General features: G+C 38.3%; 1 protein-coding gene across 5 annotated transcripts in view; it reads right to left on the bottom strand.

Moving 5' to 3' along the window:
* CNKSR2 (connector enhancer of kinase suppressor of Ras 2) overlaps window positions 1-14,822 on the bottom strand; it is a 277,648-nt gene extending 262,826 nt beyond the window's left edge. For all 5 annotated transcript variants that reach the window (XM_030807378.1, XM_030807379.1, XM_030807380.1 and 2 more), the window contains exon 1: window positions 14,230-14,822. In XM_030807378.1, coding sequence (XP_030663238.1) covers window positions 14,230-14,293 — 64 coding nt within the window. In that variant the 5' untranslated portion in view covers window positions 14,294-14,822. The remainder of the gene's footprint in view (window positions 1-14,229) is intronic.
* Window positions 14,823-19,689: the final 4,867 nt, after the last annotated feature.

Here is a 19,689-nt window from a genome sequence, read left to right as displayed (position 1 = left end):
AGTTTTGTGGAGTATTGGTTCGGTATTCTGAAAAATGTCCTTAAATGTGGGCTTTTCTTATGTTTTTCTCATGGTTAGAATGGGGTTATGGGTTTGTGGGGAGTAAGGAAAGACCACAGAGATAAAGAACCATTCTCATCATATCATATCAATCATATCACATCACATCATATCACATCGTATCATGGGTACATGCTATCAACATGACTTATCACTGATGATGTTAACCTTGATCACTTGGCCAAGGTAGCAACTGCCAGGTTTCTCCACTATAAAGTTGTATGTTTCCCCTTTTTCATACTCTACTCTCTGGAAACAAGTCACTAAGTGCAACCTACAATCAAGGAGTGGGGATTTAAGTGCCACCTCTTTTGTGGTGGGAGTTAGGGAGTATGTATATAAATGATTTGTAATTCTCTACATGGAAGATTTGTCTCTTCTCCTCCATTTCTTTACTTATCCAGACATTTATTTATACCAGGATGGATCCATGAATATATATGTATTTTAGATGTTGGGTTATAATCCAATACTATAATACTTTATTGTTCAAATTGGTCCAGCTTTAGCTATTGGAAGCTCTTTCAGATTGGCTTTTGAGTCTTTTACATGCCCTCATCATTGTGTTTTTTGAACACTTCCTTACTTTATGGTACTACAGGATGCTCCAGGCTCTTCTCACATATTCCCTATCCCAGCCCTAGAATATAACATTCTCCAAAAAGCTGTTTCCTTCACTCATGACTTTCAAATGTTCAATAGGAATTACTAAAATGGCGTATCAAACGAGTCTGGTCCATTAACACTTCTCCTAACATTTGTTTTTACTTCACTGTCTATTAGTTCATCTGTTCTTCCACTTTCTTGTATACACTCTATGGAACAACTTCTGATCTTAATGCTTCTTTTAAATCCAGATACGTTCATTAAAAGTAGGGAAAAATAGGCCCGGCGCGGTGGCTCACACCTGTAATCCCAGCACTTTGGGAGGCTGAGGCAGGCGGATCACGAGGTCAGGAGATTGAGACCATCCTGGCTAACACAGTGAAACCCCGTGTTCACTAAAGATATAAAAAATTAGCCGGTTGTGGTGGCGGGTGCCTGTAGTCCCGGCTACTCAGGAGGCTGAGGCAGAAGAATGGTGTGAACCCGGGAGGCGGAGCTTGCAGTGAGCCGAGATCGACCACTGAACTCTAGCCTGGGCGACAGAGCGAGACTCCATCTCAAAAAAAAAAAAGTAGGAAAAATATCAATTATTTTCTTCTTGTATAGTCATACTGAGTATGTACATACAGAAACCCATATTATTTTATTATGTATTTTTCTTTTTATTATAATAAGGGCATTTTAGTGAGTTTTTAAAAATTATGCGAGTAGGTAGGTTATATTATCTGTGAATTTTATTTCAGGAGATATTACATAACATCTGTTATGTAAAACATCCAAAAAGATTGACATAGGAAAAAAGAATAAGCTAGACTACAATGTGTGCACCTGATCTGGATTCTGATTGAAGAAAAAAAAGTGTTTGACATTTATGAAACTAGAAATTTGTACAAATAGATATTGATATTAAGGAATGAATGGACAGTGGTGTGATAATAGTGTTATAGTTCCTCAGCTATTATTCTGCTGTATTTCGTATTTCTTTTCTTTTTTTTTTTTTTTTTTTTTTTTTTTTTTTTTTTTTTGAGACAAGGTCTCACTCTATCACCCAGGCTGGAGTACAGTGGCACGATCACAGCCCACTGCAGCCTCAACCTTCCTGGTTCTGGTGATCCTCCCACCTCCGCCACCTGAGTAGCTGGGACTACAGGCATGCCCCACCATGCCTGGCTAATTTTTGTGTTTTCTGTAGAGACAGAGTTTCGTCATGTTGCCCAGGCTGATCTCGACCTCCTGAGCTCAAGTGATTTGCCCACCTCAACCTCCCGAAGTGCTAGAATTACAGGCATGAGACACCACACCCAGCCCACTGCTGTATTTATTTTCTATGTGCATGCATTAGTTTCCAGTATGTATATGTTTAAGAATCAGCAGCTTCATTTGAAAATCTAAAACATAAGAAACCACTGCCTTTAAACATTAAATCAGACACATCTTAAAATTAATGTAGATGGAGATTCACAATATTACCATATTTAAACCAGATTGTTTTTTAAAACAAGATGTCAACAATTATTTCAAAGAAAGTGATGAAATTCTCAAAAACATCCCCAAACAAAATTAATTTTAATTCATATGAATTTTAAAGGATAATGAGCAGTTTAGGAGAAAAAGGTGCTTTATAGAGTCAGAGAGACAAGACTAAGGTAACTTCAAAGTAGTTGATAATTTACCACAGTTCACAATTTGTTTTAAGGTTCTATTGTCCTGGGCATTGTAATAGCTTTTATAAAAAGTGAGAAACTTCAAACCATTCTCTCCACAAGTAAAGAACAATTTATTTTCATTTATTTTAACACTTCCAGTCTGAAGCAAACTCACCTTAACTCTTTCTATTAAAAGAAAGCAAGGAGAAACAGAAAATACCATGTTTGCATAACTCTGAACAAATCCTACTTTAAGTTTCCACATATATACTAGAATATATATTTTTAAAACATATACAAAATTATGTGTATCACTTTCAAATACAATGTAGATGGAATTGTGCCTTTCGTTACCATTTTACAAGCACTCCATTGGTCAAATATCTCTAATTCAACTTGACCACTCCATATTTTGCATTTATTTCACAATAGTTTTTTAACTAATTATGATTAAATTTCCTCTAGCATTTAAATTGCTTTTGTGATTCACTAAGCTTTCCTATCATATCACAATTTGGTCTACGATAAATGTTTCCAAACAAAACAATTTGAGGAGATGAATTAACATTTTGTAGGTATATAAGGGTTTCAGATCCATAGGAATGCACCAAAAAATGTCTGCTGTTCAAAGAAACACTAACGAAATGCAGGTAGCAAGGCTAACCACTGTTGAGTAAATCTGAACAAAACATCATTATTTTTGGTAAAATGTGATATACTTATGAATGTCTATTATCAGGCACCACATATTAACAATCCTTTGAGAACAAAACATCTCAGCACTGGGTTCTTGGCGGTAGTGCTCAGAGTAGGCTTTTTTTTTTTTTTTTTTTTTTTTTTTTTTGCCTACATCCAGACTCAGCAGAGGGGAACATCAAACTCTAGGGGTCACTTCAAAATAGAAAAGCTGTCACCAAGACTACAGTAATATGTGGCATCTTTGTCACTAATGAAAGCCCTATCCTGAGAAGTAGAAACAACTCATCATGCATACACACGCACACACACACATCTCACTGGAAGCCCAAAGGACACAAAAACTATAGCCCACCTTACCAGATACTAGAGAAGGTAGGTCTGATGGAGAGGACAGACACATCTTTGAAAAGTATTTCTAGGATTCCTCTCACGTCACATCTACCTCTGTTAGAAAAGCAAGGTGGAAATACTGGGTATTTTGGAACCAATCAGAAATCAATACTTAAAACAAACACCTGCTTAATAAATATACAGATATATAGGACAAGTCATTCAACATTTCTAAGTAAAAATCTCTCTAAGCCAAAGTTCCTTCATCTGTAAAATAGGGATTAAGTCCAACCTTTCAGGGCTAAGACAGGCATTAAATGTAATGTAGGGAAAGCACCTAGCACAGGACACAGTATGTAGTAAGCACTTAATAAATATAATCTATTATTAGTTCTGCCTCTGAATGTTGCCAACAGAATATAATCTCTTCCTTTAAAAAAGTTGACATTTATATGTGCTTACTATATACAAGGCATTGTTTTAAGTATACCACAACAGAAAAATGTGGCAAAATGTAGAAACACCTTTTAGATTGGTAATTGTAGATAATACCAGCATCCCCATTTTATAAAAAGGAGAAAACTTGGGAAAATTACTTAAAATCTTCCTAAGATCACACAAGCTAAGAAGTGCTAAAGTCAGGATACAAACCCAGGTATCTTGATTCCAAAGTGCTCTTACCTGTACTATATTATATATTATGCCAATTTTAAAAGGATAGAAAATACAGAAAAATATTTTAAAAGGTCAATTCTGAAAACCATTGTGTACATATCTGAACTGTGTCCTTTACCCACTAAATTGTAAATCCAATCCAGTAGGGGAAAAGTTGACGTCAAACCTAATTTCACTGAACAGCTGTACAATCTCTGTTGAGCTGCTTAACTTCTCTGTACTTTGCCTATAAAAAGGTGTTAATAACTCTCCCTTATCTCACTTTTAAAGATTATTAGTAATAATATAATGTGAAGTACATGACCTTTCCAATTTGGGTGAATGAGAAGAACAAAGCCATATTAAATAATGTTTGCAAAATACTCCAAAAAATAAAAACTGATAATTCTAAGTATACAGAAATTCTAAGTAAAAATACAACTCCTTTCTAACTAGCATATTTTCAGTATGTAAGTGGCTCCTGGCAAAGTATAGTACAAAGACATTGTATTCTCCCAGGTCAAACAATTTCTTTCCAATCTTGTTTGCATTATTAGATTGATCAGCAAACCCTTCCTTCACATATTAAGAGTAATCTTCAATAGGAGCACAGTGAAATTATCACAAATCCCAAATAAACAGAATCTCAATTAACAGGTTTTTACCATAAATAAACTCAAAGCATTATGTCTAGGGCCACTGGAAAGAAAAATCATCTAACCCAAATATTTCACAGAACTAACTACTGTGTGTGTGTCAAATCAACATCAAACTGAAAGTCTCTGGTCTGACAGCTAGAAGGCAACAGAGCAGGCTTCTGGATAAGGAGGCCCTGTTCCTTTGATTTAATGTAACATTGGTGCCAACAGAGACTGCCACAAAGCTCATCCTGACACCAATATAATGGGAAATGGGGAAAGAGCACCTAGCCCTGCCATATTATGCTAGCTCTATACCACATCAAACTTGGTTTCTATGTAGGTTCCAGCAGGCCAGGAGGAAAACTAGCCACTGGACTACTATATGTCTGTTTTGAGCATCATGAGCAAAATCTCTACACTTTCTCTGTTATATGTATTTAATGTCCCAATGGCCTGTTTTGAAAATCAAAATATAAATGATTTTCACAAAATTAAAATATAAATTTTCTGAAAAAATATACAAAATAAATTCCTATATACACATAAAAACACACCAAAATTAAAACAAAAATTCAGCCAGTGTTAACATTAATCATTCAGCTGTATTATTTAATGCCAGCATTTTAAAGGTTTTTACTAATAAATTATATTGCTAAGTATAACTAACAACTTACTAGAAAATAGATTCTTTTATAATCTTTGGTAAGTAAGTTGAAAAAAGGAAAATCTAGGATCTAAGCCAGGCTTCCATTGATTTGTTCTAGCTATTACTTAAGAAAACATGTTGCAAGCCTGTTTTAAAAATAGCAGACGTATCTGGAACAAAATAAAAAGTTCAAACAAACACCAAAAAAAAAAAAAAAAAGATATTGAGCAACATTTAAAAAGGCAACTAATTTAATGAGGTTTCTTCTTGTCTACCACTGTAACTAAAGACTATCCAACCTACCTAATTTCTAAGAACATTAATGTCAAGTAAACATATAACGGTCATGTATGCTATACTTGATATTAGTTATGTAACAATATTTTTATCATGAAAAACTATCATATATTGGTGTCAGTGCAAGTTTTGGTTTATTAAATAAATCTTGGTTTTTCAAACAATTTTATGTTGTGGTAAAATAGTCAATAGATGAACAAAGAAAGCTAAAACAGTTATTACTGCACTTTAGTAAAATTTAAAATTCAATGCATTTATGCAAATAGCAACAAACTCTTTTTTCCTGAAATTGCAAGAGTAAGATAATGAAAACTTCCATTAGAATTAATGATTGTAATTTAAATTAAAATCAAACAATAAATTAAATACATCTTTAAAATTTAAAAATTCCATCTTGTAGAATAGTTGTTTGTAAGACAAATCAGGGCACAATTGCAATCCATTGTTTTGCAGTACTAGCTAGAACATTTAAGCCTGATGGGGTTTTATAAAGAGTTAACAAACTGGCATGCCTATTAAGATCTTTACAATTTCACTTATTCTGATTTTATTTTAATGATTCTAAATTGGGAGGAGGCAGGCTTTATTAGAAAATTTTTGGTAATTTGCCTACTAGTGATTATCTAGCAGCATGTAATTCATAGAAAATCCACTTGAGGCACCTGTATGTAGCAAACTATGCTTTGCAATAATTCTGTACGTATGTTCTTAACAAGTGCCCTTCAAAAATTAGTAATGATAAACTTACATCTAGTTTTTAAAGTTTTCTTTTTTTCAAAATCAGAGGGAAGGGTGAAAAATTACCCAAGAAAATGCTGATTTAAGATGCAGCTTTAAATACCTTAATTGTATTCCTATTAATAAAAACGGAAACTGAACACTAAATATAATAAATAAGATAATGGTTTCATCAAGCCCAAGGGTTGTTTTTCCATTTTATTGTCCCAATTAACAAATAAAAGATATCCTCACAACAGAATAATGCATTTTAATTTTTTATATGAGCTTTTTGTTTTTATTTTTATGAGGTCAAAACTAAGACATCTGATCAATTTCACTCTATCATGCATTCTAAAATATATAGAGTTCTTTAAAAAATACCCAAATGAAGAAACAATTAGAAAATTTGAATGAAGGGAAATAAATGCTTAGGAGAAAGAGGGTGTTTTAATGTTTTAATAAGTCTTTGCTTATCATGTTGTCTTATTAAGTGACATTAGTAATATTTATACTATTTATAATATGGCATAAATACAAACGTGTTATTAATTTACTGAAATTATTATTTTATAACAAAATAAGTTTAAACCATGATTCGTATCTTTGAATTGGCTAGAGCACTACAACTATGAGAAATGGATAAAGCAACCCTACTTCTACTGTATTCTGGCACACAATATACAAGTTGGCACTGAAGTATCCATTAGAGCATTATAAGGGACTTTACGTGCATTGTCATTTAGGAAAGCAGATTTGCTGACAGACCAGTGATCTGTGAATAAATTAACTTATTCCTTCCCTCAACAAATATTTTCTAAGTGCCTATTTTATACCAGATACTTTTTTACACATTGGTACAAGAAATAGATGGGGTCCCTGCACTCATCTAGTGGGGGAGTTGGAGATCAAATAACCATCCAAATTAATATAAAAATAAAACTGGTGAATGGGACACAGGAGATATACATGGTACTAGGACAGCATATAACTGAAGATTTGATGTGATTTAACAAATCTGGAAAGGCTTTCCTAAGGTGGATGAGAAAAAGCCTAAGACGTGAAGGGTGAGTAAGACTCAACTAGGTGAAGAGGGATGAGGGAACATATTAAGTGCAAATGCCCAGTGGTAGGCAAACAGGAAGGACGGTGAGGCAGCCTGTATACTTGGTGCTGGGCATGACGCTTACCTCATAGTAAATGACCAAACTTCAAGGGTCTTATAGGCCATGTTAAGGACTTTGACTTTACCCTAAAAACAATGAGAAGTCATTAAATTGTTTTAAACTGTTGAGGGTAAAAAGTGAGAGAATGAGATCGGATGAGATTCATTTTCAAGGAATTCATCCTGACTGCAGGTGTATGGATCAAACAAATAAACAAAATTAAGATGCTACAATTATCATGACCTCAAATGAAAATGGTCATATTTTGTGCCTTGTAGTAATAGGAAAAAAAGGGAAACTGAGTACATTAATTTTACCTTTTTTAAACTCAACCACCACTTCTCCAACTTTTCCACTGATGCATCTGTAATTGCTCAAAAGAGTGTACTCAACCCTGGGAGGTCTGGAGAATACAGCTTTAAACAGCCTGCTGCAAGCCTAAAATTCCTGTTAAGTCTCTGGTCTCATCTTTGAAATAATGCCAATTTTGCTTTCTACATCATGAATATAATATCCATGTTTGTTTTAATATAATGTTTTAAAAAGCTTAGCAAAACAAAACAAAACAAAAAAACAACTCTTTGGCTTCTTTTGATCATTTGGCTTCTACAACCACAAAAATATACCATTTTGAGGAACACAGGCCTATGCTGTATGTGAAAACTGTGAATTCACTCACTGAATGTAATTCAACACAATGATTCCACATTGAAGACTATACTTGCTGTTTTTAATCAGACACTAAACAATAAAAAGCCATAAACAATTAAAACTTATAGACTCCATTTTTTTCAAATTACTTTATACTCCCTTCCCCCACCCTTTTTAAAAATTAGTACAGATGATCCATTCTTTTAGTACTCTTTTTAGAAGCTAATAACTTTATTTTTCACAATAACCCTTATGTGTGAAGTACTGCAGGGAAGACACATAGAAAGCTAAAAGTCATTAAGAACAATTTGAGGCTGGGTGCGGTGGCTCACGCCTGTAATCCCAACACTTTAGGAGGCTGAGGCAGGTGGATCACTTGAGGTCAGGAGTTCAAGACCAGCTTGGCCAACATGGTGAAATCCCATCTCTACTAAAAAATACAAAAATTAGCCAGGGGTGGTGGTGGGTGCCTGTAATCCCAGCTACTCGAGAGGTTGAGGCATGCGAATCACTTGAACCCAGGAGGCGGAGGTTGCAGTGAGCTGAGATTGTGCCACTGCACTCCAGCCTGGGTGATAGAGCAAGACTCTATCTCAAAAAAAAAAAAGAACAAATTGAGCCCTAATCTAGGGTTGCTCTGTTATAAATAAAAATGATAATTTAATATTGCTTTAAGAACAGTATTAATACTTAAAAGTCTATTTCCATTCTTCATATAAGAACTTGGTTCAGTAAAATTCGAAATATCTAACAACATAATGTTAATGATTTAATTAGTCTTCAAAATAATTTAACACTGTTTTCAAATCATTCCTGAGAAACAGATTTGAAACAGCTGTACCAATTCAATACACATTCTTTGTGGGCTTATTTTTGGCAGCTAAAGTTTTATAATGTGGCATTTATTTAAACTCAGGACATGATGAGAGTTTTATTGTCTTTGTGAAATGCAGATTTGTTCTTGTACTTTTGTGCCACCTACTCATGCTCCTCCCTCATTTTCCCTCTACTGCCCACCTCTCTCCTTCATCCAGACAAACCTATATACAACCCCCCTTTAGTTAATAACCCCATTTCAACTCTAGAGTTTCTTGCTGTGCTGCTACATTTAGTACACATCCCTCTTAGATTATGCCTTAATTAAATAAGTAGCTTAAATAGTTGCTAGAACCCCACCCTCCTCACAGATCCCTTCCTGATTCAATAAAATTATCATCTTCTCTTTCCAATGGTACTCATATACAGCCTTTAAAAAAATTACTATGTGTGCTAGTTGGCACCTCTCTCTGTCTTTGCCTAAGTTTGTCAATGTCACTACCATCCCTTACAGAGGCTAATTTCCCCAAAGCAGAGAATAATTAATTTAAAACAACCCATTAAAGCACCTTCCATGCAAAAGCACTGAGAAAATAATATCTATGGAGCAAATATATCTACATAAATATACTCCTTGTTCCTAATCTGCAATAAACCATGAGTGTTACATTAAGGAGCAAATGTTAATAACACTATAAGAAAAATAACATTTCTTCTGAACAAAATTCTACATATGGAAAAGATATATTTCTTCTTTACATAAAATGACAAGAATTCCTGTTCCCCCAAAAAAGTCAAAATCCAAAGTAGACAATTGCTGGTGCCAATTTAGTCACCTTTCAATTGAAAAAAATACCCTAATTTTTCAAAAGGAAGTGATACAAACAATTTGATCACTTAAGCTTATTTGTAGTTCCTGCCAGAAAATTATTTCCAATCTCTCTCTCAAGACAGTTTAACTCAAAATTTTGATATTTTCCTTTATGTAATAAAGACAAATTTCAACCTCAGCTCTGGGTCCTATGAAGGGAAAAATAATTACTAAAGAGTATTGTACCTGTCAAAACATCTTTGCCTTATCCAATACATTCTCCTTTACAGCATTTAACTTTTATACTGACTAGACTTTATATAATCACTACATTTTCCTCTATTATAGGATTGTATACAAAACATTGGTTTTGCTTTTTATACCAAAAAGAATGTATTTTATTTTCTATTCTCAAGATGGCTGAGTCATCAGGACAGAAATTAGAAGTCAGAGAATGCCTCTTGAAGAAATGATTTATAGTAAACAGGAAAGAGTAGAGCAGTTGATTGTGGAACGGGTTGAGAAAAGGCTATCTTAAAAATTTATATTATTTTAAGAAACATAATAATACAAAAGTGGCTGGAGCTAAATCACAAAGATGGTAAGAGAAGACCAGCAAAATGGGGCCTATTGGTTAACTCTGAAAAGTCATAATCATTTTATTTGACTCAGAGAGATTAAAGATTACTGGAAGAATGTAATGTAGGGAGCTGAGTCCTAGAAAAATAACTTAGTCATGTGGATATTTTGAATGAGTCTCAGAATTGGAAAAGACGTAAGAAAAAAATTGGAATGACTGGGTGTGACATGGACTAGGAAAATTAATAATAAAGTTACTAACAGGGGCTCTAAAGCATTCAGGGGTTTTTGTTATATTTCAGTGTGCAAAAAAGTAGAGATGGTCTGGGGACTCAAACAACTGCAGATTATGAAATATTTCCAGGCCCTGCAAGTGAACAGGTAGGAGCTGAGAAATAACTTATTTTAGAATAACAGATGGAGGAAAAATTAGAACAATTATTGGCCTACTTTTCTGCCTATGGCTTTTTCCAATAACTCATTTGCCTTTATTTACCTTGAAAAGAGTTTTTGTTTTAAAATATAAAAACTACAAAGGGATTGGATGCAATTTCCAATTGAAGAAGGTCAGTTTCAAATGCTAAATTATGAGTATTTGATTTTCTCCAAAAATATTTTTATAAAATTAATATTAAAAATTAATTTGAAGGTCTATAAGATATCTCCAAGTAGCCAGAAGTACTATCAGGATAATTTGGGATATAGCTACCTATTTCACTGACTCATAAGGAGTTCATGTATTTACTGGAAATAACATTGACACTGTGTCATATCCAATTTTTATTGTCAGTAGAAAATTTAGTTGAGAATTTGATTTTACAAATAATAAAGTTGGTGAGCAAATGAATACAAGGATTTCCTTATATCTTCACTACGAACAATATATGAATTTTATATTTCCATCTCCCTCAAATATTTTAATAAAAATTAATCAATCAAAATGAATCCATTTATACATTGCATCAAAATTGCAATGTAAAAATTGTCCCTCATAAATAATCTTGAATATATGCCACTAAAGCTTAATAATCTTGTCAGCTTTTTTTCCCCCTTCATTTCCCTCTCTGGGACTGAGTTTCTATACCACTTCTACAAATTGTCCAGAATCATAAATACATGGCCATTCCTATTCTTATACACTTAGTGATTCTTTTTCTGTTTAGTCAAGAGAAAAATACCCTAGAAAGTACATAAAGAATGTACCTTACTAAACAGAGTTATAACTATTTATGATTGTGACCAGCTGAAAGCATATACTATATACTTTTAATGTTAAGGATGATGAAACTGTCTCATTTGGAGCATCCTCTGAAGAACTCCCACACTGCAGTTGTTCAAGAGTCTTGTTCATTCTTTGGTACTGCCTTTACAACACTACACATTATACAACACTAAATGAGGTTTAGCCATCTCAAAGCTACAGCCTAAATTAGCAGTTGACTTTTAAATATTACTGCATTACTGCAGGACGAAAATATTTTTAAAATGTCCTTTGTTAAACTTTATTTGGGGAAAAGGGCAAAGAGAGAAAAATTAAGGTAACAGTGTAAGTTACAAGTTGAGGAAATGTTTGTTTCATCCAACTATTTTTTTAAATATCATTTTCTGATAATATCTCAAATCAAATATATATGAATATTAAGGAAATTTCAGCAGTAAGTAGTTTGGGATTTGAAATATACAGGTAATTATATCATTCATTCTCTTCCAGTCATATGTGTACATGATACACAAACTATCTTGGCTACCCAAATGATCTTTTCAAATAGCTCTAAAATGCGTCACCAACAGGTATGAAAACAAGGTATTCGACTTACATATAAAAAAAAAATTCAAATCACAGCTAACAATGTTAACCTAACTTCAAAGAAGCCACGTTTTAGGCTGGAAAGATTTTTAAAGGACTAGTGTACTGAACAACTAATAATGTGTGTCAGAATAGGTGCATCATATATTCTATTTGCTTCAGTGGACCTAAACTATGGAGAGAGGGGAAACTGCAAGAATATAACTGGGAGGGTGGGAGGTGGAGATTGAGTATGCAGCACTCACTACAGGCATCATGGGAATTTGCGAAAGGTAGTCTATGAAGGTAATCAGACTCCCATGGAGCCAAGATAGCTTGTCTTTTAATATTTCAGCAACAGACTCAAACTAAAGTAACCTTTTAGACAAATCCAAAGAACGGGGTTTTAAGCATTGTTGCTTCCTGCATATATTCTGGCTCTTTCTTCCATCACTGAGAAACAGAGAAGGTAGAGAGTGAGGAGAATTGGTGGGAATCTAAGATATTGGAATTTCAATAGCAAATATATAAAGAGAAAAAGCAGCAGCAAAGATGAGCCACTGCAGGACTTTGTCTTAGTCATCTTTACATCCCCCATGGCACCTTAGCACAATGCACTGCACACAGGAGGGCAGTCGATAAATAATGTATTAGGTTTAATTCAATTCACTCACATTTGTACTGCTTAGCAGTTACAAAGCAGTTTCCACATATTAGAAAAGAAAAGCAAAGTAAATGAGGAATAAAGGGGCGAGTAAGGGAATAAAAAGAAAGCAAAATAAAGAAAAATCCACAAGAATAAGTAAGCGGCCAAAAAGGCTGGGGAAAAAAATGAGCAAAAAAAAAAAAATTCAGTTTCTCCCTGTCACTCTCAATCCCTCCCAATCACCTCACCTTTTGTTCTAAATTATCTGGAGCTTAGAAAGTCTGACTGCTAAGTAAGCCCAAGAAGGGGCCCCTTCATCGTAGGAACGGGCATTTTCAGCGATAATAAGCCTTTGGTCCCTGACTGATCTACCTAGAGTTTGCTCAGGTATGACCTCGAGCAAAGCGCTAACATTTCCCAAGTGTGGCCACGGATCCTTTACTCCATTCCATCCCATCCATCCCCTCTTCAATTCCCAAAATCTTAGGGAAGAGTTAGGCCTGGGGATCCAAGGGGTTGGTGGGTGGGGGAGTCCTCTACAAGCCCCTTAACTCAGACAACAGAGGGAGGTAGTGAGACAGGAAAGCCCAGGGATTAGAAAAAAAGCTCACGTTTGCGATTAGGAGGGTGAGTGTCTATAACTGTGGTTATTATAAATCGCCAGGGGCAAAAAGGGGGAACCTTCAAGATGGAAGAAATGTGAAGGTACCTGAATGCGCATCACCTTACATCTGGCGTTGAGCCCTTAATAAAAAGCCGTGAGGTCCAAAACCTCCACTGGCTTGAAAGGGAGAAAGCAGAGAAGGCAAAGGATGCGAGGTGATGCGCTGGAGGCAGCCCACAGATACCAGCAAGGATGCTGTCCCAGGGGAAGCATGATGTCCTCACCCTCAAAGTAGCACGTACCCCCCCCTGGGCATCCTCAGCCAAATCTGGGTGTGAGGGGATGCCAGGCTCCAAATGGGGGCGGCCGCGTCCTGACCCCATTATGCGGGCTAAAAGTTGCTTGGGAGAGTTGGCGCTGGGGAAGGCACCTGGCAAGGGCGGCCGCCGAGGGGGCGTCAGCTTTCCCAGGAACAAAGGGGCCAGGGAAGGGCGACCAGGGAAGCAGGTCCTGGGGGAGTCCACCCTGAGCTGGGAGATAAGGGTCGCCACATCCTCCTGGCCCAGGGGCAGTAAGGGGAGCGGGGAGTACGCAAGATGCGCCGGTATTCCGCCTCCCGACTTCCTGCCTCCAACCGGGTGGCGCCCGCTGCCCTCTAGCTCTCTGGCCGCTCCGCGCCCCTCTAGCTGGAGACAAAAGGAGACCGGGGACCCCAGGCCCCTGCCAGTCCTGGAGGACTCCCGCCCCGACGCGTACGACGATCCGCCAGTGGAAGCCGCGGTGGCGGGCTCTGGCGCGGCGGGCGCCCCCTCCTAACCTCGCATTGGTGCCCCGCGCCCCAGTGCCGCCTCACCCTCCCCGCAGCGGGCATTACCTTTCATCCAGTCCACTACTTGACTCGGAGACCATTTGCTCACCGGTTCCATTATCAGAGCCATGGGTACGGGGTCGGTTCCGTGCAGAGCGCAGAGCTCAGTCACAAAACGAACTCAGCAGCCCGAGCTGCTCTCAGGTGGGGTCCCTTGCTGGCCGCAGCCTCCCTGGGCGGGCGGCGCGGAGAAAGCGGCTTTTGTGTGTCGGGTCTCGCGGCTGTAACGTTTCTCAGCCAACCGCTGGCAGGAACGGCGACGGGGAGGGAAACGTGCAGGAGTCGTGGCTCCGCGCCGGGTCTGCTCAGTTCCCGCTAAGGCGGCTGCTGCTGCTGCTGCTGCCTCCGCCGCTCCGCTCGGGTCTCCGTCCCTAGGGAGCTTCAGTTCATGGCTTGAGCTGCTGGAAGGGTCGCGTCGCCGAGGGAAGCAGCCTCTGCCGCACGCCCTCAGCCAACTTGCCCGCTCGCCTCACGCGCGGGAGTGAAGCCCCCAGCACGACTAGCTGCCCGGCGGAAATGACGAGGGGCCTCCTGCCACCCAAAATATCTCTCCGCAGCCCTCGGGTGCGGGGCGCGCGCGCCACGAGCCCCCCGCCCGCTCGCTGCCGCGCGGTCCCGCCCCCAGGGCCGACGGCAGGCGCGCGAGGCGCGTGCGCGTGCGCGTGCCGGCACGAGGCCGGAGCCCAGGGTCTGTCTGGCAGGCAGACAGGTGCCAGCAGCTCGCAGCCTGGCGTTCCCGCTCTGGGGGCCGTCCGGGAACAGAGGCGCGCGAAGTGCGCGTGCGCGGCGGCGGAGGCGGTGGCGGCGCAAGGCAGAGCCAGAGCCCGGAGTCAGTCAATCAGGTGCGGGCGGCTGGAGCATGGCTTTGTGAGGCCTCTGAGGGGACCTGGCGGTGGCGGCCACGGCGGGACGGGCCGCCCACCAGTTGAACTCCGGCAGCTGAGGCGGCTGAGGAGGTATCCGCGGCCCCACCACCGAGGGGAGGGGGACACCACTGAGCGCGGGGCTTACAGCGAGAGCCCGGGCTTTCCTGGCTCTCGCTTTCGCCCTCGCCCTCCCCGCTGCTGGGTGGGCTCCGGAGGTGATTCCCGAGACCCGCGTACGCCTGCAGAGACGGAGGTGTGGACTGCCGTGGACGAGAACGGGGCTCCGCCTGCCAGAAGCGCAGCGATGATGAGGCAGGAGAGCTAGTGCTGTCGGATCTTCCCCGGGTGATGAGCGGGTCCTGGGAAGTCAGGCGTTGAGGCTGTCACTTGCCAGCTGCTGGTTGTGGTGATCCTGAGACAGGTTCTGTCCCAAGTACCATTTGAAAAGGCTCTGTTTCAGGTTTTGGGCCAACTCCTCTAAAGTACCTATTTTAGAGAATGTCATTTTGTGTTTGATATTCTTATATATTAATAAGAACCGAAGGGCAACAATGGGATTTAAAATGAGTGACAAATTGTAAACATGATTTTTCAAAACTCATTTTCTTCAAAAACCATACACAGGCTACTATGCAACAGTTAGTAAAATACAGTTTGCCTAATGAGGCTTCACTTTAAAAGACAAATATTCCTAGAGTGTAGATGCAAACTCTCTACCACCGTTATAGGCGTTTTCTCTGTATCATTCTTAAATAGGTCCATTAAGTAAAAGAGAAACTTTTTAAATAAGCATTCCAGTAATGTCAATAGGTTTTGCCAGTTCCTGTGGTAACCCATTTTCTCTAGTCCAATTTTATAAGATGCAGAAATGTCACGTTCTTTAACTGGCATGAGTTGACACCCTCCCCCCCCTACACACACACAAACAGCTGAAACCACAGTAGTTAAAATATTGTGACGTTTTTAACTGCTGATTTCAATGCTAGTGATAGAGAACAAGTAAAATTTAAGATGGCCTGTATTTAGGCTTCTTTATTTTTCTAACTATCCAAACTTAGAAGTATATGCAGAATTTTGGAAAGACATTTAGAAAATTATCTAGACAAGCCTACACTCAGGGGACACAGATACAACACTTTACTTTCACAATCCAGATCGTGGTGGTGACTTACAATTTTTTCTTGGCTGACCAGGTGTGAAAGGTATTGTATTTTGTTGTGCTTACATTCCAATAGAGTCTAAGAAAATTACATCAATGTTTCTAGAAAAGACCGTTTTCAGTGTCAGTAATTGAAGGAGTAGCTATATATATATTTTTTTTTAACATGTAATGGATACATTGTGGGGCTGCAGTCATAGGGAGATGCTAAAAGTAATTTTATCAAAATAATACCGCTAATAATAACAATGAATATTTATTGAGCATGGTGCTAAGTACCTTACATGTGTTTTATCCTCCAAAACAGCTCATCATTAGCCACATTTTACACATAAGAAAACCCCACCTATCACATTCACTTCCTATCTCCAAACCTATTACACATAATGCAATAAATGTTGGATAAATTAATGAATAAGGCTTAAAAAGGTAATTTGTCTGATGTCATGATGCACCAAGTTAAGGTGATTCCAGAATGTGAACTTTTAAAACTAGTAAAAAGAGTTCTATCAAGTGTCACAAAACGAACAGTATGAGTGATGGAAAGCCCATTGAGTGTTAACAGAATATGTCTCATCAGAAGTAACTACAAAAAAGTGTGACTCACCCTGAGTGTTCCTGACCAGAACCTAAACAGCAACTCTGAGAATGTAGAAAATGACTAAATTTGACTGACACACCAAACTGCACCTTGAGGCTGGGCTTGCAGGACAAGCAAGGTTCAAAGTGAGATATTGCTTGCTTAATGAGTGGAATATCAAAACAAATGTCAAAGACCAGGATGCAGTAAAAATAAAATAGATGTATATCTCATGAAAAGACCAGTGCCAAAGAAGATGGGAAAACAAGATCCCAGAGAAAGATTTTGAGGAAGACCCTAGATCAGAATTCAGTCATATATGTTCTCCTCTTATTTATGTTAAAGTAAGGAATTCATTTGGTCTAATCACCTGAGATTATTTAAAAAATAAATCTAAGAACTAGTAATGACTGAAACAAAATGTAGGTGTGGAGTTATACTATCTAGCAGATTTTACCAAGGCTTTAAATATTTGCCCTAATTCCTTCTCCCTGAGGTTTCCCCTACAGAACATAGCATTTGCCTTTGATTTTGACAATACAATGAGCATTAATTACTTCACTTAATTTGTTCAGAACATAAGTGGCTTTTTACTTCAAATATTCTTGATTTGGGGGAAAGAAAAATAAAAGGATTAAATCTTCATTGCCTTCACTCTTATTCTTAACTACAAATGACTCAGCTAAAACTTTCTTGCATTTTTCCTTTCACAACTTTTCAAATAAAATAGGTTTTATTTTATTTTTTTTCTTGTTAGTCAAAATGTTAATGTCTCGCTCCACTTTTGTAAGTGTAGTGTAATGTGATTACATACAGACTTTAGCAGCTTAATTTTGCCTTCTCCTAATGCAAAATACAGTCTCAAAGATTAGGAGAAAGTGTGTTGTCATAAAATACATACTAAAACATAATGCAGTAAATAGAATGATGTCACACTTACTTCAACAGTCTAGACACAAAAGCAAAACTGATCTTTGGAAGCAGCCTTAGATTCTTTTTGGAAGCAGACAAAGTATAAATATTAAATTTTTTTTTTTTTTTTTTTTTGAGACAGAGTCTCGCTCTTTGACCCAGGCTGGAGTGCAGTGGCGCGACCTCGGCTCACTGCAAGCTCCGCCTCCTGGGTTCACGCCATTCTCCTGCCTCAGCCTCCCGAGTAGCTGGGACTACAGGCGCCCGCCACCGCGCCAGGCTAATTTTTTTTTTGTATTTTTAGTAGGGACGGGGTTTCACCGTGTTAGCCAGGATGATCTCGATCTCCTGACCTCGTGATCCGCCCGTCTCGGCCTCCCAAAGTGCTGGGATAACAGGCGTGAGCCACCGCGCCCGGCCTAAATATTAAATTAATTGGAAACATAACTTGTGAGATATTTGCACCCATATCAAAATGAATCACTTTAAATGATCTTTTTATTTTAAAAATAATCTCGAGTCAATTTATGGCACTAGTTGTTATAGTTTGGTCTTTTCTAATCTTCTGCCTCTAGATTTCACTAAAAAACTCTTGACCAAAATATTCTCTTAAGGTTTTATAGTAAAAGAAGTGATTCTAATTAGCTTCAGATATGGAATTTACAAATGGTTTCCTAAGTAGAAGCTGGGTGCTCAAAGGATCTGACTTTCAGAGGTTAGGTCAGATAGGGAGGGAGCCTTCCACTGGAAGAAAGACCTTCAAGCCTTTGTCCCTTTGGGGCCAAAGAAAGGAGTAAAAAATAAGAATGTTTCTTCTTGAGCTGCAAGCTTAGTATCTCTGACCCCTACGTTGTCCAACCTAGGCTATCTTATAGGGGCCATAATCTTCACTTAGCGTTTTTTCCTGCTAAAATGCTTGCTCTGCATCAGACCTCAGACTTGTCATGTAAGACATATTTTAATGTTTTTAGTTACTTAACATTTAGACAAAATGTTTTGCAGAGTCCTTTCTGGTAATTTTCCCAGTTCATTTAGATTTAGTATTTTTTGCTAGAGCCGTCTGTTTGATTTTTAGAATTCTTGCCATTTTAATGAGTAATATTCTATCAAACTATTTTCTCTCTTTTATCTGTTGTCTTTTAATGGGTAGTAAGAAATGACAACACAGAACAGCTTTGAGGGTAGTCCATTATCTAAACTAGAGGAAAGGATAGGAACCTCCTTTTTCCACTTATTTTTGCCCAGACCTTCCCTATAATTTCAAAAGCTGATGTTCTATGCTTGCCCAAATTATACCCCTTGATCAGAAAAAATTAGGCGTTTCTGGTAAGACTAGTAAACAAAACACATTATTCCCGAGAACAATATGTAAAACTTGCTCCAGGGAAATCTCAGCAAAATTTCTGAAACAATTTCTTTGCAGTGTAATCCAACTAACAGCTATGAATTAAGTACCAAAGCCTCTGATATACCCAACCACTTGATAGCAATCTGTCTAAGCTTCCAATCATCAGAGACCTTAACTGTAAATGGGCCTTCAGTGCACTGCTCTGGGCCGATCTCCCTCTAGATTAACAGGGAGAAGCACCCAGAGAGGATAATTAAATTAATAGAATCCTTTCTTTGCTGTTCTGCCTCTAGGGTAAACTGTATTAAATCCAGCCACGTCCTTTCTTGACCAAGATATACAGCAATACTCTCTGGGTGAAGAGAAATTGGCTTGAGTTGAGGTTATCCCAATAGGGTTTAATAGGGCTCTTTCCAGGGCCCCTCCCTGCTGCATTAATCACAATCTAATAAAAATCCCAGAGCCCACCAAGATTAGGAAACCTAGTTTTCTTAACACATAAAGCCCTAGCCCACCAGGGAAGTTTTCAATGTGCTTTTCAGCCATAAATGACAGGCATATAAACTCATTATTCAACAAACATTTCTTTGAGCACAATGTG

The sequence above is a fragment of the Nomascus leucogenys genome, chromosome X (genome assembly GCF_006542625.1).
Source record: "Nomascus leucogenys isolate Asia chromosome X, Asia_NLE_v1, whole genome shotgun sequence".
NCBI classification, from domain to species: Eukaryota; Metazoa; Chordata; class Mammalia; order Primates; family Hylobatidae; genus Nomascus; species Nomascus leucogenys.
The sequence above is the reverse complement of the archived record's forward strand: the minus strand, read 5'-3'. Positions and strand labels throughout refer to the sequence as shown.